At 41.8% G+C, this 22,627-nt stretch overlaps 3 protein-coding genes across 3 annotated transcripts; 1 reads left to right on the forward strand and 2 right to left on the reverse strand.

Annotated features, from left to right (window-relative positions):
- Nucleotides 1-3,912: 3,912 nt before the first annotated feature.
- On the reverse strand, nt 3,913-9,984 carry LOC118418917 (ankyrin repeat domain-containing protein 46-like). Its single transcript, XM_035825061.1, has 7 exons — nt 9,872-9,984; nt 9,026-9,171; nt 8,043-8,143; nt 7,562-7,619; nt 7,056-7,127; nt 4,699-4,784; nt 3,913-4,135 (listed from the first exon to the last, which is right to left on the reverse strand). The coding sequence occupies exons 1-7, from the start codon at nt 9,942-9,944 to the stop codon at nt 3,973-3,975; spliced, it is 699 nt and encodes a 232-aa protein (XP_035680954.1). The 5' UTR covers nt 9,945-9,984; the 3' UTR covers nt 3,913-3,972.
- Nucleotides 9,985-10,182: 198 nt separating this feature from the next.
- On the forward strand, nt 10,183-18,448 carry LOC118419265. Its single transcript, XM_035825613.1, has 12 exons — nt 10,183-10,196; nt 10,846-11,557; nt 12,009-12,163; nt 12,513-12,631; nt 12,829-13,400; nt 13,772-13,927; nt 14,641-14,729; nt 15,561-15,732; nt 16,397-16,560; nt 17,086-17,169; nt 17,651-17,765; nt 18,284-18,448. The coding sequence occupies exons 1-12, from the start codon at nt 10,183-10,185 to the stop codon at nt 18,386-18,388; spliced, it is 2,457 nt and encodes an 818-aa protein (XP_035681506.1). The 3' UTR covers nt 18,389-18,448.
- A 506-nt stretch (nt 18,449-18,954) lies between these two features.
- Nucleotides 18,955-21,844, reverse strand: LOC118418918 (regulatory factor X-associated protein-like). Its single transcript, XM_035825062.1, has 3 exons — nt 21,265-21,844; nt 20,358-20,477; nt 18,955-19,448 (listed from the first exon to the last, which is right to left on the reverse strand). Exons 1-3 carry the CDS (start codon nt 21,652-21,654, stop codon nt 19,362-19,364), a joined length of 597 nt encoding a protein of 198 aa, XP_035680955.1. The 5' UTR covers nt 21,655-21,844; the 3' UTR covers nt 18,955-19,361.
- Nucleotides 21,845-22,627: the final 783 nt, after the last annotated feature.

Consider the following 22,627-nt stretch of genomic DNA (forward strand, 5'->3'; position numbering starts at 1 on the left):
TACAGACTTCACATCGCCATTGTTGACAACTACATGTATTAGATGTCTGAAATAGTTTTTCTTTATATATTCTACATTGTGTATGTATTTTGTAGAAGGCAAGTGTAATAGGGCCAGTATTTTTCTCAGTTGAAGGTTGTACACTTGCCAGCTTTGTGGAAATTCTTTACGAGTAAATCTATGGAAAATTTGGGCTGAGGGCTAAATTTGTGTAGTGGGTTGTGGTATTGTCAGGCAGTTTTTGTTGCTTTTACAGATGTGGGTTCATTGTGGGTCCCTGTGTCCGTACTAAGGTAAACTTTTCTGTAAAAGTGCATAGAGACTGTAACACTGCCTGTTTTAGTCTAAACATTGGTTAGTTGGTTGAATTTACACCTGGATCCGAGAAAGATGGAAGTACTCTGATTGTAATCTGTGACTTGTTGAAATGGTAACTGAAAATTGAAATAACTTTGTTAAGTTTTATTTTGAACCTACAACTTAAACCTGATTCCAGTGGGTTTCTGGCTTATTTGAGGTTCTTTTCTCATTTGTCTCTTAGAGGCAATGACCTCAAATAAAGAGCACAAATTTGGTAATGATTTTGAAAAGTTTGAAAAATGCTTAAATCAAGAAAATATGGTACAGAACTTAGACCATTAAGCCTTCTTTGCAATGATTGACCCATTATAATGTACTATAAAAATAGGTCAAAGACATTTGGAAGTTATTACTACTGCCTTCAACTCTAAGCTGCCGTGGTCCTGGTATCAGCAATTTTACCTAAATATTTTCAGGACTGCCATTTTGATACCCTCATCCCAAAATCAGAAACTATTATGCTTTCCCATCCCAGATGATTACATTTCTTGGTGTGAATATAAATTGAACATATTTCAATATTTTCAGAAAACAAATGTTAGCTCTGTCTTGGAAAGACATTGATAGTGAGATACACAATGTACACATCTGTACATGTACATTGTCTGTGCACAATGGAACATACACAGTGCTGGTCTGGATGCTCAACAGCTATTAGATTGTTGCTAGTTTTGAAATGAAATTTGCAATATTTGCAAATATATATATATTTACATCCTATGAAAGCGTAGGACTTGTCATTCAGTTGTCTTTCTTTTGATTGTGAATCTTTAGATTGAAATATGTTGTGGAGAAAGTAAGAAATATTAATTTTTGGTGTTTATAATCTTCCAAACCACCATCTGTTGCTTCCTTTTGATTATATGGGAAAGTTTTCTTGGCCAATGATTTCTCTACATCAGTGCATGTAGTTGAAAAGACATACATGTATGTGTGTTTGTTTGTTTGTTAAAATGTCTTACTTCTACTTAAATGGAATGTTTTGATTGTTAGTACCTGTAACCTGCTGGCATTTTTTTGGTGATGATCTTACCTATCGTCTTCATCCCACGTGGGACATAAGGCTTGAGTATATTGAAAACTGTGTTATCAAGAAAAATTGAAAATAATGTTGGTATTTGCATGTCCTTGCTCTTCTGTTACATTCCACCTTGGCATCCCCTGTATAGTAGGTACAATCACCCCCATTTCCTTAATAGGCTGTCCCAACTGTGACTTAAAATAAGCCATAAAGCTGGACTGTACCACTATAACAGGGATGATAAGTGGATCATCAAAATCTGTTGTACAAATATCAGCTATACTGCATGTAACTAGTGCTTACCATCTACCGTGCAGTTCTTCCAACTTACCGATATATTCTGTTGTGCAAAGACAAAATGTTCAAGTTTAAGCTTCATCAGATGCATACATACATGTAAGATATCAAAAATGTAATTGCATTATTTAGTTCTGTAGTACCTTGTGGCAATTAGGCCACACCAATTTAATTTCTTGGTTCACGTTTTTTTTCATAAAAAATATGGAGCGAAAGGGCGAAATAAAAATAAAAATTGTAAAATGGTTGAGGTAAAGGTACGGCTAATCCAAAACATAAAGAAAAAAAGTTTTCAGCTTGAAAAAAGTACAAAAACACTTTTATTATACAGTAACAGCACCCGTATCCACACTTTAAGAAGCTTATAATATAAAGGCCAATTTGCTACACCAGAAAGTAGGTGAATGGTTTCATGAATGGTGAAAATTTGCTGAGTGGCAATTTTTTTTTTTTTTTTCCCCAAAAAATAGGAGCGAGCGAATCCGTGAACCAAGGAATTAAATTGGTGTGGCCTTATGTTGCTATGTTATATACAATGCAAAGACTGGACAAAAACAGGTTTTTACATCAGTGTATGTGATGTTAAAAATGATTTGTGGGGAGAGCAACAATTACACAGAATTACCTCTAGATGAAGGGCCAAGAATCAATTCAGTCTACATTCAGTCCATTTTCATTTGTTCATTCAACTATTTTTCAGGCAAGCTTGAAAGCCCCCCCCCCCATCCTATACTGTACCAAATAATAGTGTCTTCAAGAACTGACATGTATGTAGGAGTTGTATTGAATACGTCTTTGTAACATCAGTAGTTTTGATACATGTGGACTTGTCACAATACACGAAAACAACTTTCAGTAAATCATTAGTACAATGCCTACATGATTTTCATATGTGGGGAACTGGATGTATGTTTGTAAGATAGATATTACTGTTTTCAGTGAGAAGGAAAAGACTTTGGATCAGTCCTATTTTTGTATACATATTAACCAGCCAGCCTCTAAAATAAAAGTGCGCTACATCAAAACATTGGAGTAGTGTTTTATTCTTTAGCTCCATCTTGTTTATTGTGTACGTGTAGTTTTGGTTGTACATTTTGTTATCACAAACTTCTTTACAGGTGCAGATAGTGCTGCATATCTATTCTCATGATTTATAGGGTTGAGGTTCAGGTCCAGATTAAGGTTAACTTTACATAAAACATCACATATACATATTTACATCAAGTCATTTGCCATACACAATACAAAGGAATCAAACTGGAAATGTATTGAATACAAACAATTATAAGAAAGTCAATAAAATGTGGGTGGACCACACGCTGTTGGGGTCACTGTTTCTTAAATCAGATTTATACTAGCCCTGACTTAATAATGGGAATATCATGCAAAAAATATGAGTATGACTGAAAAGACAACAAAGCACACAAGCGTAAAAAGATTTGGTTTATCGATGAAATTCGTTGAACGTTTTGTCAGCAAGGCTGCAATGAGGTTCAGTAAGACAGCTACTTATTAGAATACAAATTCCTTCATGCTCTTAAATAAAAGCTTACAACAGGCTTAAGGAAAAAAAAACACTGATTATGCATTACGAATAATCAACCTACCCTTTTTTGTGATGGAAATGGTAATAAAAGGAAACATAGCAATTATGATATGGCAGACATGTATATACAATTATGGTATGTTCATAAGTATTGGGAATTTCTACAAAAATGTATACATGTACATGGTATTTCATATGATGAAAATTTTCTCTACCATCTTCATTTGGTCACTTTCTATAATCCAGGAAATGTAAGGATCCATCTAATTCTCTGTGTTTTTGCATGTACACATACTCTTCCAGCACTCCACCCAGGTGTAAAAATGGGTACCTAACTTTGGTTGGAGAGGTAAAAGGTGGTGGAAAGAGAGGGATGGGCACTTCTCCCAATACTGTGTCCTAGACACAGCAGATAACAACCAACTGCCCCTGCATGTGGCCTCAAAAAGAATATGGGACCATCTCTACACAGGCAGAAAACACCGAGGAAGAGCTGGACCCTTATATCTGCTTGGAGTACATATACTACTAGCCTCCTTCGCAGACTTTGAGCAAAACCTGGGTTTTAATTAAAGGGGGGAGGGGGGCTGGTTCGATAGTTTCAAAGCTGGCTTAGATTGTCTAATGCCGGGAAACGGAGTTTGACAACGAAGGAAGTTTGCCTAGAACAGTAGTTTGCCATGGGAGTTTTGCCCGAGATTCAAAGTCTGCAAAGGAAGATACCGGTAATATACTACCACCCCCCGACTCACGGCCCCTCTATTCTCTCCTCCCGTGTGTCCATGAGCGGGACGATCCCCGTCACCTTGTACGCCACGAAGAGCGAGAGGCACGCCATGACGACCAGGAGACAGATCAGCCGCTTCTGTCCCACATCCTCAACAAACTGGCCCCAGTCATGGAGAACCGACCTGTAAAACATAACTAGGTGGTTAGGGTAGTTGACTAAAGGCTTGAATCTCTTGCAGGCCCCAAATTTTGTGCCCTTGGGAGAGGTACATAACACCTATTTTTTCACTCTACTAAATGAGTACCAAGCAGCAGTCAGGGATGTTATATGCAATTCCCAGCCACACTTCGAGCAAGTTAAACCCATCACAATTATCAAAAAGAGAGGGGGTCCTTCCCAATGTGAGTGGATCAAACCTTACAGTTTTGAGTTACACAGCTTGTACTTACTGTACAAATCTGTTGTGTTATGCCTAAAGGCAGTTTAAAACATAAGCTTCAGCTAGAGATGTTCCCTCAAATGGGACATAAGGTGGAAGCCCCATATTTAAGGAGAGTCACACCTTAAGTACATTTAAGAACCCACACCACACATCGAAAAGAGTATGGGACCTTTCCAGTGTGAGTGGATCAAACCTGACAGTACAGTCTTACACAGCTTTTACCTACTGTACAAAACTGGTGTGTCACATCTAAAGGCATTTTACCAGTTATGCAAAACAGATAAACAAACAAACAAACAAACCTCCAGAGCCCCTGTGATGAGGACGGGTGGGTCGGGAGGTGTTCCAGAGTCTCGATGCGCTCAGGGGAGTACGCAGCCAGCAGTAGCTGTGGGGAACCAGCAGGCAACATTCATCTTAAGGTGTGCATATTGATCAATTTCTTACATCTTAAAACAGAAATGTACATACATGTACATGTATTAGAAGTCTTTTTTGTCATCTGGTTTGTTCTTAGCACTCAGCACTTATGAGTGTGGCAAATAGAAACTTAGACTTATATATAATTATTAGTAACTTACTGATACAGTTGCATGCAAAATTATTCAACCCCCCTCACATTTTTTGCTATTTTGGTAAAATAAGAAACATTACAGCTGCAAACTAGTACCAAATCATATGACTGATGAACAACTAGTTTATACCAATCTGAAACAAGAACAAAAGCTAAGACTTTATTTCAAAGTTCATCCAAAAATGCAAATTTTGTAGAAAAAGCAGGTTGCAAAATTATTCAACCCCCTGCAAGGATGTGTCTTTGCTCTTTATGTAGCACCCCTAAGCTGCAACTACCTACTGCAGGCAGGATGATAGACTATCACAAGCTTCTGGCAGCATTCTTTGGGACTTTGGGCCCATTTCTCTTGGGCGATGGTCTCCAACTCAGCAATGTTCTACGGTCTATGTGCTAAAACAGTGTTTTTCGGTTTCCACCAGAAATTCTCAATTGGGCTCAACTCTGGAGACTGTTATGGCCACTCGAGAACATTCCAACTTTTTTTCTGTAACCAATCCTTTGTGGATTTTGATCTGTGCTTAGGGTCATTGTCTTGCTGGAATGTCCAATGATGCCCCAGATTTTACTACTTCAAGGACTTGCTGACATTCTTGGCCAAAATGTCCTGGTACTTGCTTGAATCCACGGTGGCTTCAACACGGGGGAGATACCCAGTGCCATGGGAAGCAAAACACCCCAGCAGCATCACAGTCCTACCACCATGCTTCACGATAGGCAGGGTGTTCTTCTCCGCGCACGCCTCACTCTTCCTGCGCCAAACATACTTCTTATCCATAGGACCCAAGAGCTCAAGTTTTGTTTCATCAAACCATAGAAAAGCGTTCCAAAACGTCTGTGGCTATGGCAGGTTGGTTTGAGCATACTGGAGTTGTCTTTTCTTGTTACGTGGGCTTAGCAAGCCAACGGTGTGGGTTTTTGGGTTCTGGGCATTGGGCTCTTCAGTGTGAAGTTCGTGGCGTACTATGTCCACTGCAACATCAGTTCCTCCTTGAGCCAAATTGGTTTTCGGGTCCTTTGCTTTAAGCCTAGGGGTTTTGTCCACATGCCATATCGGGATTATTGTTGTGACTGCTGAATTCTGGTCAGAAATGTAAGCAGACTCAAAAAGAGGTTGAAGCTGGGGCATCATTGGTCATTCCAGCAAGACAATGACCCCAAGTACAGATCAAAATCCACGAAGGATTGGTTACAGAAAAAAGTTGGAATGTTCTCGAGTGGCCATAACAGTCTCCAGAGTTGAGCCCAATTGAGAATTTCTGGTGGAAACCGAAAAACACTGTTTTAGCACATAGACCGTAGAACATTGCTGAGTTGGATCCATGGAGACCATCGCCCAAGAGAAATGGGCCCAAAGTCCCAAAGAATGCTGCCAGAAGCTTGTGATAGTCTATCATCCTGCCTGCAGTAGGTAGTTGCAGCTTAGGGGTGCTACATAAAGAGCAAAGACACATCCTTGCAGGGGGTTGAATAATTTTGCAACCTGCTTTTTCTACAAAATTTGCATTTTTGGATGAACTATGCAATAAAATCTTGACTTTTGCTCTTGTAATGAATTGTAATAAACTAGGTGTTCACAAGTCATATGATTTGGTACTAGTTTGCAGTAGTAATGTTTCTTATTTTGCCAAAATAGGAAACATGTGAAGGGGGTTGAATAATTTTGCATGCAACTGTATACCACAACTTTTTATGTATAGAAGCAGTGCCCATCTCCATTCCTATGGCTCTTGGGCCACATTTCCACCTCAGCTGGGGGCTAGACCAATAATAGTACTAGTATATAGGTAGTGTATGTGTGTGTGTGTGAGTGTGTTTAACTTTTCATCACACACTTTGCCATAAATGGTCAGTGTAGAAAGCAGTCTGTAGCATTCTTCATGTCTTTGGTATGAAACCCCAACCTGCCGAATGCAAGGCAAACACTCTGCCCCCTAGGCTATTGCACAGGTTAACTTTTTTTAAACATCCCTTTCATAACACTTGAGGTCCTGGTCCTGGGCTAAGGTGTGCAGGCCTCCTGCCTGACAAGGAAAGACCCAACAACCTTGCCATGAGTAAATGAATGAATGAATATCCTCTCACCTTCTCCTCCTGCGGCTGCATGTACAGCTGCCTGCTGTCCTGACTCAGCTGCCTCTCCAACAACTGCAGCACCTGGCAAGGCAAAGTCATCCGGTGACTGGGAATCAAAGGGTTCTGGGTTTGAATCCATCAGCCTGGCGTCAAGTCTTGTTACCCGACCTTAGAGAGCAGACCAAGGCTAACAAGACTGGACTCCAGTCCAGGCTATGAATCTATAGCAGGCCTATATTTCTTCACTCGACTCAGGTGAAAATGAGTACCTAGTTTTGGATAGGGACATGGAGGGCCAGTATTTGCGAAGAATCACACCTCAAGGCAAGCACATTAAAGAACAACCACACATTAAAAAAAAAATGTTAATTTTCAAACTAATGGTCCTCCTGGTGTGAGTGGACCAAACTTTACAATCCAGTCTGTGTACAACACTAAATCAGGTGTGTTATGCCTAGATGCAGTTTACTGGTTTTGCATAACAAACAAACAAACAAGCAAATAAACAAACAAACCTGCTTCTTCACCCCCCTCCGCACCGCCAGCATGTAGGGGGTCAGCCCGTGGCTGTTACTGGACATGGGTGTGAGAAATCCAACATAAAGATTCAATCAAAAGTATGGTCAAAGACGTGATACGTGATTAGCGTCAGAATAACTAACATTGATTGAATTCCAATGGCACAATGTTTGGGGGTCTCTAAGATGTAACTGGACATAGTTACATTTTTCTATGTTATTTCAAAGAGTAGAGGAACATGCTGCCTTCTGTATCACCACACAGTAACCAATAAAATTGTTGTATGGCTTTTGTTCGTTCATATGGTGTTTGACACTTCTGCATTTTATTCAGTTACTAGATACATTGTATTTCCATAAAAGCATCTATGAAACATATTCTGCTTGCCATATTGTACAGAAGAGTCTTACTGAGATCTGCTTGCCATTGTTCCTTGTGATTTGACAAACTATGCTGTATTTTATAGAAGAGTCTCACCATATGTCACTCTGCAGCCCACAGTCGATGAGGAACTGTGTTGTGTCCACGTGACCACACATGTGCATGGCCGTGTTCCCCTGCTGGTCTACAGCTGACAACTGGAGACAGACAGGGAGATGTTGTACATGTACATCAGTGATTGTGACTACTAAATCATCATCAACACATGAAAATCAAAGCAAAAAAAAATTCCAGCATTTTTGCCAAAGACAGTACACAGCATTTAGGGGTCCTATAAATTAGTATAATAATGCCTAGCCTGACATCCTTGTTCTAGCTTGAGTTTACTATAGCCTTGGTAGCTTTCAAACTTCAAGGCTGGACTCTAGGCTTTCCTAGTTCATCCCTGAGTCTGTCTGAAAATGTCACTTTTTACTTAATTTTAGTTTTAGGGATGGGTACAGAAAATTTACTCCAAGTGCATAGGACCATTAGGGTCCAGGTCTGTTCATTTTCTTATCTGTCCAAAAGTTGGTCCCTTGAAGTTAGTCCAGTTCATTGTTTTTACTGGTGCAAGAAATACCAGTTTTGTACCTGTACAATGTACCCCTTGTCACTGCCTGCCAGGACTTCAGCTTGACAAGGATAGATGGATCTCAACCTAACAAAGCATCAGATCAAGACTTTACTGTCAGAGATTATAGTCCATGTGGTTAGCAAGTGAAAGATTGAGCCAGCAGTCACTACATAGGATGGTACTACAATGTAGGCTACAGAGATACATGACCCCTGACTGCCCCAAAACTCAGCCTACAGAGATACATGACCTCTGCCCCAAACTCAAGCTACAGAGACACATGACCCCTGACCTCTGCCCAAACTCAGGCTGCAGAGAATATGACCCCTGACCTCTGCCCAAACTCAGGCTGCAGAGACACATGACCCCTGACCTCTGCCCAAACTCAGGCTACAGAGATACAAGTAACATGACCCCTGTCCTCTGCCCCAAACTCAGGCTACAGAGATACATGACCCCTGACCTCTGCCCCGAACTCCACGAGGACCCTCATGACGTCCACGGCACCCCTGCAGGCTGCCAGGTGAAGCGGGGTGCGCCCCCGGCTGTCCCGCTGGTTTGGGTCGTGCCCATCCTCGAGAAGCTGCAGCGCCGTCCGCACATCTCCGTCTGAACATAAACACAACATGTTGAACTTGAGCTTAAATTTAAACATGTTAAACTTGAATGTAACTTAAAGGCAACTCAGTTCAGCACTGTCTGCACATCTCCGTCTGAACATAAAACACTACATGTTTAAAGACAATTCAGTTTCTTAGTTTCAGCGCTGTTGGCACATCTCCGTATGAACAGAAAATGGAACTTGGTTCCATCAAAATAGCAAAGTTCTTCATTCACAACCAAAAGGTTAAAGTAAAGCTGACTTCCTTCCTAGTTCCTTTAGTGCCCACAATCACTATGGTGATCATTATGGCACAGTCTTAATTTAAGGTCTTAATTTAAACGTCCGATCCGGAGGATCCGGACGTCCCTATGTTTTAACCTAAGTGAAGTGGGGAAAGTCGTGTTAAGTGCCTTTCCCAAAGGCACAAGATCGGTGACGGGGTTCGAACACTTTTTGCATTTAATGAAACTCTATCTTGATTGCTGAATTTAAAAATGTAGCTGAATCGAACACTGGCTGTACACAAGTCGTGACTATCATTATCATCAAAATCAACGCAACTACATGCTACAGGAAGGGGGAGGGGGGCGAACAGCCATCACGAAAGTTATCCCCACACCTAATTAAATGGCAACGTAACAGACAAAGGATATTCCCCGTGATCCTGAACACCAGTAGAACCCGTCCCACTTACTCCTGACCCACCTATGGCTGCCTGCGCCAGCGCAGACGGGATGTTCTCCATCGACGTGCAAGAATTACTTCTCATCGACGCCATCTTGTTTGGGCTATTCTATTTAGCGAGCTATACCCAAATGGAAGAGAACTTACTCTTTTCAAATCTGTCTAAATCATCAATATATAATAAAATCCAACATTGGTATGCAATTATATCTAAAAAGAATTTATATTTGACAGTTTTTTTATAAATTTTCCATTTGCTGATAATATTACATACATGTCCGGTATACATTAAGGGCGTGAGTTTGATAAATGAAAGAGCCAGAATTGCCAAGATGGAGAACGACAGGTAAGTCGATAGTTGCGGTCTCTCCCAGAAACTTTCTCTTTCTTCAGCGTCTCAGAGTATCTACGCTATGACTTCGGCACTTAACTGAGTCTTAAATGACAAGTAGATGTGATGAAGTGAATTTGATACAATTTTTCTTTTGGAATGATTTTGTATTACACATAGAGATTTATGATGATCACATTTGATGACATGACACCGCCTACATGTAACGTTAAAATTAGAGTAGAGTAGAGTAGAGTAGATGTAACGTGCATTCGCATAATTCCACCAGGTGCCACCTAAAAAACGTTGGTATAGAGGTCTTCCCAAGATTGTCTTGAACACCTAATGTTAAGGTTAAATATCCTAAATGTAATACAATTCAGATATTTAGGTGTTGAGGACAATCTTGAGAAGGCCCCCCTAAGTATAACAACGTTTTTTGAGGTGGCGGTATAATGGCACCTGGTAGAAATATGCGAATGTATGTTACCTGGAGCAGGGTAACTGTCTTCGGAAAGATCCAATGCAACTTCAGGCCTGTAAAACCCCGGTCTTCACTCTGTTTCTCTTTTCGTGTCTCAAACTCTCATATTGTATTCGTACACAGAAATCATTTATGATTGATGGCTGTCACATTTCTGCCTTATTTTTTATTTCCTTACAGTCAGAGCAGAGGAACAGACCTAGAAGAAGACATTTGTGCAATAACAGGGAATGTGGAAAAAATGAGCATTGAAAATAACAACCTGCCACAAGATCTACAACCCCTGCCAATAGAACTTGTTGTAAATAACAATAGTATTAATGATTCTCATGAAGACACATGTACAGCTACTCTGACATCAGTACATGGCAGGGAGAAACACCATCAAGAGTATAAGAGTCAGAAAACAGAGACAGGTTTGATGCAACCCAAGGAAGAAGATGGAAATTGTAATGTCAGTGAAGACGTATATTTACATGTGGCAGAATCATCAAGTAATGAAAATGACTCTAGTATATGCTGTGATGACCAACAGATAACATCACAACAATCTTATAACCATTCTGTACAAAGTGAGCAAGAAGGTGGTGATACCGAATACAGGGAATCTCAACATATAACGTTACATGCTTATATGGATCCTGGTTCTGACAATGAGTTACCTGGATATTCTGATGACATTGATAGACAAGATACTGCAGATGATCTCACGGGTGCTGTAGATTCTACAGAAGAAAGTCACCATTCAGACTTTAGGAATGTACTGTTGCCGTGCCAACTGAAATCTGATGAATCTCATGAAGGTCAAGTAAGCCATGAGGATGGATATCAAGGTCAATATGATGATGTCATAAGCGAGGAGTCGCTGCTAGAATCGGCAGCCATGTTACAGGTAATTATACAAGTCAACAATTAGATGGTGTAGATCAAACAATGGGCAAATACATGTCCAAATGTATATAGCCTCCGTTGGTCAGTTTTCATAACAATGTCCAGATGTGTTTTGTTTATGTCTAAGGGGCATTCACCTTTGACCTGTGCATGTGCATTTGGATTCATGAACTGTCTTATTCTGTTAACTTTGTGAACACATGAAGATTAACATGAAGGACTGATTATTCTCCAGGCAGATTTGCCAGTGGCATAATTAGTATCAAAGCTGGCTAAGGAGTATAGCTGGCCAAAGGCAGTCATCAGCCTCTGGTCGCCAAACACATGCCTAGGCTGGCTTCACTCCTGTGGCAGCTTTTGATACTACAAAATGTATCTTATGCTACTGGATCTGCTTGAAGATTAGGACTGATATTAGTAGCAGTACGTGTTTGTTCCCTGTGCGAACCCAGAGCCATGTGGTGATGTTGGATGACCCTGTCAGCCCGGGAGCTACCATGTCTGTTGAGGGGGGAGAAGGACGGCAGTCTGCAGACATGTTCAGGAATGTGATGCTGAGTCAGGTGCAGCAACAGCTGGAAGATCTGGACAGAGAGCTGAAGATGCAGTAAGTCAAAGTGCTAGGGGGCCCAAAATCTAATTATTTTGAACTACAATCTGTTAATGAAGCACGTCATAGTATGAAGATATTCTTTGCTGAAGTCAGCCCATGAACATTGTGTATCAACTTCATGTATGTATAAAAAAAGAAGCAAACCTTATGTGAATAGTTTCATCAAGTTGGTACTTCACTGCCAACCAATGCTTTATTCTCACCGATGTTTCGTTCAGGGCAATTCTGACTCCAGGTTAACATGGTACTGCAGCACAGGTGTTGCTGCTCACAGTTCTGATGTAGTCCTTGCTGATTGAAAGTCACTAAACGTTATGTTGTTCCTCTGTCTGGTACCCTCCAGCCTGGTCAAGTCAGAGCAATGTCTGCTGCTACACAGGAGCAAGTTGAGCAGCTACATGGAGCAGGCAGAAACAGTCTTCAGCAGTGATGACACAGCAGGCATGGAGGGGGCAGCCTGTGGTAGGTACTGGTGTCCATGTGGTCGCAATATATTAGTAGTAGTAGTAGTCTTGTGGGGTGATTGTAGTAGTACATGTAGAAGTAGTTTTAATGTGGTGTACCAAATGTAAAAGTAGTAGTAGATGCCATGTGTGGTGGTGTAAAAGGAATCATTTGTTCTGAATTCAAATTTATTTTTCATCCTCTGCATGATGCAGGACAACAGGAAAAGAGCTGGTTGCTGCCTCTTAGCGAAGGCAACCAGTGGCTGAAGGACTTTGCGGACAGTGACTCAGACAGTTCACATCAGGAAGACGAGGAGAGAGAAGACTCTCCTGCAGCTGGCAGCTACTGGAGGGAGGAGCTGGTGTTTGCAAACAAGATCCAGGAGCTGGAGAAGGCCGTGGAGGAGAGCATCGCGGCCATCAGCCCTCCAGAGGCTGCGGATGAGGAGGAATCTGGTGAGGATGTCATCACCAGGTTTCGGCACCTCCCGGCAGAACTGGTGCTCCGCATCCTGTCGTACCTTACGCCGCGGGAGCTGTGTGGTCGCGTGGCGACCGTGTGTCGGGCCTGGTACCGCCACGCGCACGACCCCCTTCTTTGGCAGGAGCTGGATCTGGACTTCAACCACGACGTCCGGGCCGTGGACCTGTGTGCCGCCATCAGGAGAGCCCCCTTGCTGAAGGTGTTGGTCATGCGGGGAAGGAACGAGCTGACTATCACAGAAGTGTCTGTCTTTGTTAAATACTGTGGAATGCTGCAGCACTTGGACATGGGATTCTGCAAGGTGAGATACTGATGGACACTCAGAGGATTTCTTGAATTTTAGTTTGATTGTCTTTTTTCTCACTGCAAGTTCAGTGGTTAACCATGCGGCCCAACTGAGCCCGTGACTCTCTTCTGTCCAGTGCCTACTTTCTTACTCTCTCCCAGGTGTACCCCAGCCCCTCTAAGTCCCACATGATTCGAGTATGATGAAGTCACCCTCCCTAAATTTGTATGGCTGAGGTTCCCATGGTTAGCTGTAAAGAATGTTGTACACTGTAGATCATACATATATCAAGAAGAGTGATAAGTATTATGACAGTACAATTTGCCCCTTTTCCTTCTTCTACAATTGTAGTACACAATCACAGCTTGCTTCATTCTCTTTGGCAGGTCCTGGATCTGACCATGCTGCACATCATTGTGGACAACTGTCCACAGCTGGAGCTGGTGAATGTGGAGGGATGTGACAGCATTAGGGACAGCTGTCTCATGGTGCTGTCCAGACTGTCCAAACTCAAGGTCCTCAACCTGTCCCACTGCACCAGTGTAAGTGCATGTCTTAATTATGTCTTTTCCATCACTCTGAGCTTAGGGACTGGACGATATTTACTGTGGACGGAGGGCTGGTGCACTGGGGGGGGGGGGGGTCATTGAAAACATTTTTGCCTGGGGGGAGGGCCATCAGAAATTTTTTAGAGCCGGAGGAAGGGCCATCGAAAAAAAAAGTGGCCTTATGTACCTTAGTTTACAAGCAAAATGCATCCCTCAAATGCAGGAAATGACACTTCAAATGGTCATGATTTCAAATTTTTCTCTGGATGTCCCTTGAGACAACTTGCGCCTTCGGCACCCACAACGAAGCGTCCATGATTACATGTATAAAGTTTTCCAACTATCAACCAATGGTTTGAGAATTTGTTCTCTTGTCAAACACTTGTAAAGAGCAGCTGATCAAATATTGTAGGATACTCCTCTTTACTATATTTCAAACAGCACTTGGAGTTGTCAATCAAATACATGTTTTTGATAACATGTACATGTAGTTGCATGACTTCAAACTGTTATTTTCGGAAGTAGTCACACTTTTTTGAACAGTTCAAACTCATAACTTGTAATTTTGATATTTGAATGAATATCTATTAGTCTCTCCTAAATCTATCCATGAATCTTTAGGGTTATCCCTTCAGTTGAACAGGAAAGTGATTTTCAAGTGAACCCTGTATGCCAGACATATAAAATGTATTTACCATCTCCTGCAGGTAACAGATGACGGTGTTAGCCACCTGGTCAGACACTGCCCAGGACTGACCTCCCTCAACATTGATGGTATCGCATGGATAACAGACAGGTCAGTACATGTTTGTTTGTAACATCTTGAATGAGACCCCAGAGCCCTTTTTTTCAAAGAAATTTGACCAGCTCTAAAACGTTTCATTACACCGTTTCTGATCCGAAAAGGTAGTGTTTGAATCCCAGCTCATGTCACTTATTGAAGTTACATGCTACTATAAAAGGTCACTACTCCTATGACAAAACATTATGGTCTGGTCATTCTATCTGATAATAACAGCTGAGAAATGTTTTCTGGGGTACATTGGACTGTATGGAATTATTCCACTGTTTTCTATGCTGTGTCCTGGACTGGACAATCAGTCTTTTATCCATTTTCTCCACTGCATTTTGTTCTCCATGGACTTCCTTTAGTTAGCTCCCTGAGCTGTTTTCCTGTACGAATCCTCTGCCTATGAGGCAGGGGTCTCGCCAGCGTCCGTTTTTCCGTCAATTGACGGAAATTTGCTGCGTCTGACGGAAAAATTTTAAAACCAATCCGTCAACCTTGACGGACAAAAATCCTTGGTGGAAGCTACAGGCGGCTTGGGGACGCCGTCCACGGCCGTAAAAGCCACACACTGTTTGTCTTGCTATTGTTATGATTGTTGACAATGTGTGTCGGCGCCCTTTTGCATACGATAATCTCATTAAAACCCGTTTTTCAAGGTCTCAGTTCAGTCCTTCTAATTAATTTTCGCGGTTTTCGCGACAATTGTAATTGGCTGACGGAAAAAAATTTTGAGCTGGCTAAAGCCCTGCTATGAGGCCTATCCTCAGTAAGCTTAGTACATTGTCTGCCTTTTCTGGACTTGCATACATACATGAATGTTTCATTTTGCTGTTCCAGTGCTGTGAAAGATCTTGCTGCCTGCTGTCCATCTATGAGACAGCTGTACCTAGATGGAGATGAGCTGACCGATGCCAGCATCGCTGCTGTTACTGACAGCTGCTCACAGCTGGAGCTGCTGGACATCTCCTTCTGCGAGGGGGTCACGGATTACTCCGTACAGAATATTCCAGTAAGAACATAATGATCTTTGTTAGAGCTGTGTACCTAAACAATTTTTACGTACGGGTACAGGTACATTGGTTTAGGTACAGGTCCTTAACCTGTACCTGTACCTAAACTACATACTCCTTCAAATAATGGTTGTAATGAACGTTTAAACAGATGACAACAAAACTTGTTTAATTGTGCTAGACACAAGCCTATTACATGTACATGTAAAGGGAATTTATTACTTGGAACCTGAGGTTCTTAAGTCACAACCAAGACCAAAAATCACAGCCAACATTTTGATGACAGTCTGTCACCTTCCTCGGGGCAATTCTTACTGCTGCTTACAGATGCGGTCCCCCCAAAAAGTACCTACGAAGTCTACATAGATAGTTATTGACGATTTTTCCACTGTCTTACAACACCAAAATTAGCTTACCTCGAATTTTCAGTCGCACTTCCGTCGACCTTCTTCAGGAGTGATGATTCAGTTACTGACTTAGAAACACGTGACTCGAGTAACGAATCATAAATGCCTGGCAGACGATATCGGCCCCCATCTCTGTTGAGTGTCGGCTGATGTGCTCTAATGTAGATGGCATCCTTTACCCCCCTCGCTAAGTAATCCGGTTCGGTGTCCAATATTTGTACTTAGATAGTTAATGCAGTGCGATCCTGTTATTCAGAGGCTGCAGCACCTGAGGCACCTGCGACTGAAGCGTGGCTTTCAGCTGTCCACAGCTGTCATGCTGCACCTGTTCCGGAGCGAGACCCTCGGCGGGCTGACATACCTGAACCTGACCGAGTGTACGGCTGTCAACAACGGGGTGGTTGGAAGGATCGCCAAATGGTGAGGGTTTGTTTTATTAAGATCTACATTACTGATACCACCAAAGGGTTTGAACTGAGGAAACTTAAGTCGTAGATCTTTATCTGTATGGCCAGTCAATAGCCCTTCAGTATAACACATTACCTGCACCTGACAGAGTGTACAAAGGGGTGGTGGAGAGGATCGCCAAATGGTGAGGGTTTGAACTAAGGAAACGTAGGTCATGTATCTTTATCTGTATAGCCAGTTAACAGCCCTTCAGCAAAACACACTACCTGTCTGTATTTGAGTAGCCAGTATAACTGCTCTTCGATGTAACACACCAGCTAGTGTATCTCTATGGCCAGTATAACAGCCCTTTACCTTAACATAACACACAAGCTTCTGTATCTGTAGTGTATTTCAGATTAACTCTTCTAGTCCTAAATGTTGTTAAGTAACAACACGGTATGAACAGGGAAAATTTTGTTTTTTCAGTAAACTTACTTGGATCAAGAATGACTTTATTTCTGTTCATGCCATTCCATTTTTGTGTGCCTCCTTCAGTTGTCTGGCCCTGAGAGAGCTGCACCTATGTTGGTGTTGGGACATCACTGAGGAGGGACTGGAACATATCATTAACAACCTCAGGTACCTGTCTAGTTAGTTGTTTATCCACATGTCGCAAAACATTGAGGCAGTCAAGGAAAACTCCGACGTCATGTTCCGTAAGCTACTAACAGTTAGTAGACAGGTCCATTCCGTGAACGTCACCCGAAAATTTGGGGTACATGTAAGTCGCACTCATTTCAGTGTTGGTCAGTTAAAGTTTAGTTTATCCATATAGGAGTAACGTGTTAGCTGTTTCCCATTTTTTCTCATGATCAGCAATAAACACCCTTTGGCATAACACACCAGCTTTTGTATCTGTATAGCTGGTATAACCGCCCTTCGATGTAACACATCAGCTTCTGTATCTGTGACATACCTTTAGCATAACACACGAGGTTCTATACCTCGACATGTAGCAAAACATTGAGGCAGTCAAGAAAAACTCTGACGTCACGTTCCGTAAGCTACTAACAGTAGGAGTAAGGTGTTTTTAACTGTTTCCCATTTCCCTCATGATCAGCAATCTGCACCACCTGGACCTGACAGGACTAGACAAGATCACCGGCGCCTGTCTGACCAAAGTTCCCTCCGCCCTCCCTCACCTCACCTTCCTGAACTTACAGCAGTGCAATACGGTAGGGTCTGGATACTTTTTCTTTTGCATAAACAATGTCTCTCACCTGCTTAATGTACCCTCTCACTGCACTTGCGTCACTGTTACATGTCATTTTCTGGGCAATTTTTTCTTTCTGCATCATGTTGTTTTGAACAAAAGAAGTGAATTCAAACATATTCCATATTTTTGGATGAAGACTGTAAATGGCTGTGTTCTTTATCATTCGGCGTCACGTTGTGCTGATCTTTAACAAATGTCACAAATCTGCATAAGTTTCTAGAGAATAGCCTGCATACCAGACCCCTTGCATATAACTATAGCCCTTTCACACTGAACTACAGCCTTTCGCCCAGAAAGGCTATATAGAGTTCTCTGATATCTATCTCGCTGTGAGATTATATAATAAGTGCCTGCTGTCTTGGGTGGCGGGGCGAATTTCTTCCCGGGCTAAAGTGATCAGCGACTATAGCATGGCGGTCTGGTACCCAGGCAATGTGGAGAATTGAAACTTCATCCCTCCAATTGTCTTCCTCACAGGTACAGGACGAGGTTTTGTCCACACTGGTAGCCATGGTAACGGACCTCACAATAGTGGATTACTATGGCAACGACGTGCCACCTCTGATGACTCGTTATCCATGAGCAGGAACAACTACTGTCAATCATTGTATTATCGCAGTTTTCACAGTGACCTCACCGCCACAAATTCATAAAACCCCGAACATGTTTACTATTGTACTCCCTTTCCCTCCTGCTGAAAAATAACTTAACCACCACAGAAGGTAAATAGATTTACAGTGTACGTGTAGTGTTTTGCCTAAGTCTGTCTTACTAGTATTCTGTCTCACTCAACCTGTATATATATATAGAACAGCCCTTCAGTGTCACATGGCATTCATTAGGTATGGGAAGCTGTGAGTTTGACTTTGACTTTATTGACGATGAGACAAGTCATTACATGGGTCTGCCTAGACAGCTTTGGTTCACGGGTGGTTCACGGGCTTTGAAGTTGTATCCCAACAAAGGCTTCCATCCAATAAATTGAACGTACCCACGTGGGCCAAGTACGGCATGGTTGAACATTGGAATACCATTGGTATGTCAGAATTGCTGTTGCAGGATTCCAGCATTCTCGTACGCATAGGGACCACAGTCATGTCGAAACTCCTTGTGGTCACCTCTGCTGTGTGGTGCACTCAGATCAGTTACTGACTGCCCTGCTTATAAATATTAACGAGCTTACCCTTATATGGGCAGTCAGCTGTTGGGGATCCGGCGTATAGGAGGATGGGTTTTTTGGGTGCGTACGGCACAAATAAGATACAATACAGTGTATTCTGCAAAACCTGGGATACCAGCCCTCCTGCAGGTTGGATCAGCCTACGGGTTATCCCACATGCAGTAAAGCTGGTACTAAAGTACCTCAGTTGATATGGAATTCATGTACACCTTGTTGTATTCTATATATATCACATCAAGTTACTTGTGACAGTATTCATGTACCTTTGTTACCTAAGTCTTGTGTGTTTTTCACTGATGCTGTGTCTTAATATATTCATTCAAATGGCCATTTTGTTAACATTTGATTTTGTGAAGTTTTCCTATGAATCTTGTATCAAGATGTGTCCATATGTTGAGATGAGCGAAGCTCCTGCTGCTGTTGTCTAAAAAATTCCTGAACTTCTGGAGACTGTAGAAGGGTCTGGAATGGAAAAGAGAAAAGAATATCAAACTAATTAATGTAGAAACAGAGTGTAAAACTTATTATAAAAATTATCATCGAACAAATTATTATTTATAAAAGCATTGCCTAACTGTGAACATGTGACCATACTGCTATAACATGATACTTTATTTTTATACCTGAAAAGCTAAAAATCTGTGTCAAAGTTTGATAACAAACAACTGGATACAATGGAATGTTAAGTGCATAATAAATATACCTGAAACCATCACCTATTGTACAGTGTGTTATTTTGTTTGATGGAATAGCCAAGAAGCATTTTGTATATAGTTGATATAGTTAGGCCACTTTGATAAAGAATGAAGAAACCAATGATTTACAGTAGTGAACGTGAAATTACTTTCGCTTTTCTTTGCATTTTTGCAACAAAAAAACACAGCACCGCTTCTCCTGTACTCCACACAGTCGTTCTCATTGAAATTTAAAAGATGACAATTCTTTGTTCGAAAAATATTTATATTTCAGTGAAACCAACCTGTTTGTTTAGGAAAATTCCTCTTCTAACCATAGCCTTTGAGCATGATTATACTTATGATAAGTGTAGAGCTTGGCATGCTTTTGCGATAACACATCTACTTTAAAGTCACAAACCAGCAGGCCTTCGGCTAGATAGTTACTATTACCATTAGCTGCATATCAGCTAAAGCATATTGCAATGCGTGGTACCCTGAGAAAACCAGACTAATTCGAGACGGCGTGGGGAGGTTCACATTTTTAAACCTAGGTGGAGTGAGTGGAAAGCCGTGTAAAGTGCCCAAAGGCACAACATCTGTAGCATGACAAGATTCGAACCCAGGACCTCTGTGGTCTGCCAAACACCTGCAGTTACGTCATCGCACCACCCCAAATAATGAATTCAGTACTCACTAATTTTTTCTCGTTGAGGACCTGCTCCAGCATGTTGCACTGCCTGACTGGGGCGTCGACATCTCCGGAACTTTCCGTCAAGTTATTCAGGAGCATCTCACCCACCATTCCTCCGGGTAGCTGGAAGGGTCAGGAGTGATTGTAAACAAAGAATTTTACTGTATGGCATTCATAACAGTTCAGTTACTGCTAATATATAGTTGTAAGGAACTAATCCTTTGAAATGAAGAACAGTAATAATCCCTCTCACAAAGATTAGAATGCATGTTTGACGACCAGAATATGTCAAAGGTAAAGGCCCACAAAAAGAAAACAGTCGTTGTCTCGACCATTGTTTCAATATCAATGTCCAGACTGGTTTTATTGTCTTTTTTTTTGCCTATACCTTAGACATATTACATAAAATTCCTGTCGCTGCACATGCGTCCTGATCTCTGAGAGGGCTTATAAGTTCCAAGTATGCATGTGCAGCAACAGGAATTGTGGGTAATATGTCAAAGGTGAAGGCCCGAGACACGAAGCATGTCTGGACATTGTTATGCAAATCGAGACAATGGTCAGACAGACCTGTTTAAATGTCAGGGGCTTTCACCTTTGACATATTACCCACAATTCCCATCGCTGCATTCAGATACTCCAAACTTTGAACATGCTTGTTATGATGTTCATGAGTACTTCCATATCATGATATTGAATACTTCCAAAATGATTTTTAAACGATAACCATGAAACCGTGTGTGTGAAGTACAGATTTTCCATCAGACTTTTCATGTTAATATTACTCAGAATAATAAGTTGAACCATGATCAGTGTCGCAAGACAGGTTCAGATGTATATTGGATTAAAGGTCAAGTACATCACAGTTGTTGGTCTGCCAGTAATTTGACCGTTTCCATCGCAACTTTACCTCGTTTTTCTTTTTCTTGTAGGTGTCCTTGTAGAGTTTGTTTCTGTGCTTCTTGCAGAGCCACGTCTTCACTTTGCTTCTCTCCGTCGTCTCGCCACAGCCATCGTGGTGACACTTCTTTAGCGCCTTGAAACTCGCACTACCGCTGGGGCAACAACCACTCGCTTCTTCGCTCTCATCTTTGTTAGTTCTTATTTCTGGAGTTGTCTTGTCTTCTTCGCCATCCCCTACCGTTTTGGGTTCAGACTCGGTGTTCTGGGAAGAATTGATTCTTTCCTTTCCGTCTTCTCTGTTTCCTGCTGTGCTGAAGTAGTCGAGTTGTTTTTCCAGCTTTACACTGACGTTTGTGTCAGGGCTTGCTGCGTCTCTCTCAGGGTCGCGTGCTGTCATTGTTACACAGGAAAAGGTGCACAGCTAGTGCTGAAGAACTTACAGTGACTACACAATCCTTTTTGGTAGGGGAAACACCTGTCTGACTGTCGATATGTTCGTCAACAGGCAAGGGTTCATCTAGGGTCGACCCGGAAGTTAGGATCGGCTCTGGCTCGAGAAAAGTTGGCTTTACTTCGTCGCTGAAAACGCCGTGGATACGATCTGGAGCTGGTTCTATCACTCAACGGTTGATCAGATAACTATGAGAAGAGATGAGAGTTAAAATACCGGAGAAACGAGGGGAAAAGCAGGAAAAAATCGTCTGAAAACTCCGACCCGTCGCCATTGTGAATGGTGCATTGTGGGTGTCCTTACGTGGACCGTGCCACTTCAGTAGACGAGGGGTGAATGAGTTGTACATGACTGTTGAGTGGGTCCAGGTGGGTGAGATGTCTTTCGGGCTGATGAAGCAGGTGAACAGATTGGATGCCACTGTTGTCTGCTTTTAGCCCTACTAACGTCGACTGGTAGGGAGCTACTTGGACTAATGATAGCAAGATTGTCATCCAGATTAGTTGAAGAAAAGTTTATTTGAGCCCCCAGGCAGCTTTCAACGATGGTGACTTTCAACGTCGCTTTAAAACGGAACGAAAAATCATGACACTAAAAATCTGATGATTTACAGATGCAACTTTTATAGGAACAACTTAGGCCACATTGATTTTCATCATCTGGAAATCCCAAACCTAACACGAGCGTGCGAAATAAAAGTCAGGCTCAAAGCAAAAGTTGCCTTCATTATGAAATTATGAAAGTGGTCGGAAGGTTAAACAAATGACTGAATACACAGAGTGTGGTATATCGTTTTTGTTTGTTTGTTTGTTTGTTTTTTCACATCGTCTTCTTTGAGTTGGGAAATTACTTTGGCCAAGTATGATGCCATCAGTGTCATCAGTGCCCGTCTTCAGATAAATGATATGATAATGTTACA

This window comes from Branchiostoma floridae, chromosome 7, assembly GCF_000003815.2.
Source record: "Branchiostoma floridae strain S238N-H82 chromosome 7, Bfl_VNyyK, whole genome shotgun sequence".
NCBI lineage: Eukaryota > Metazoa > Chordata > Leptocardii > Amphioxiformes > Branchiostomatidae > Branchiostoma > Branchiostoma floridae.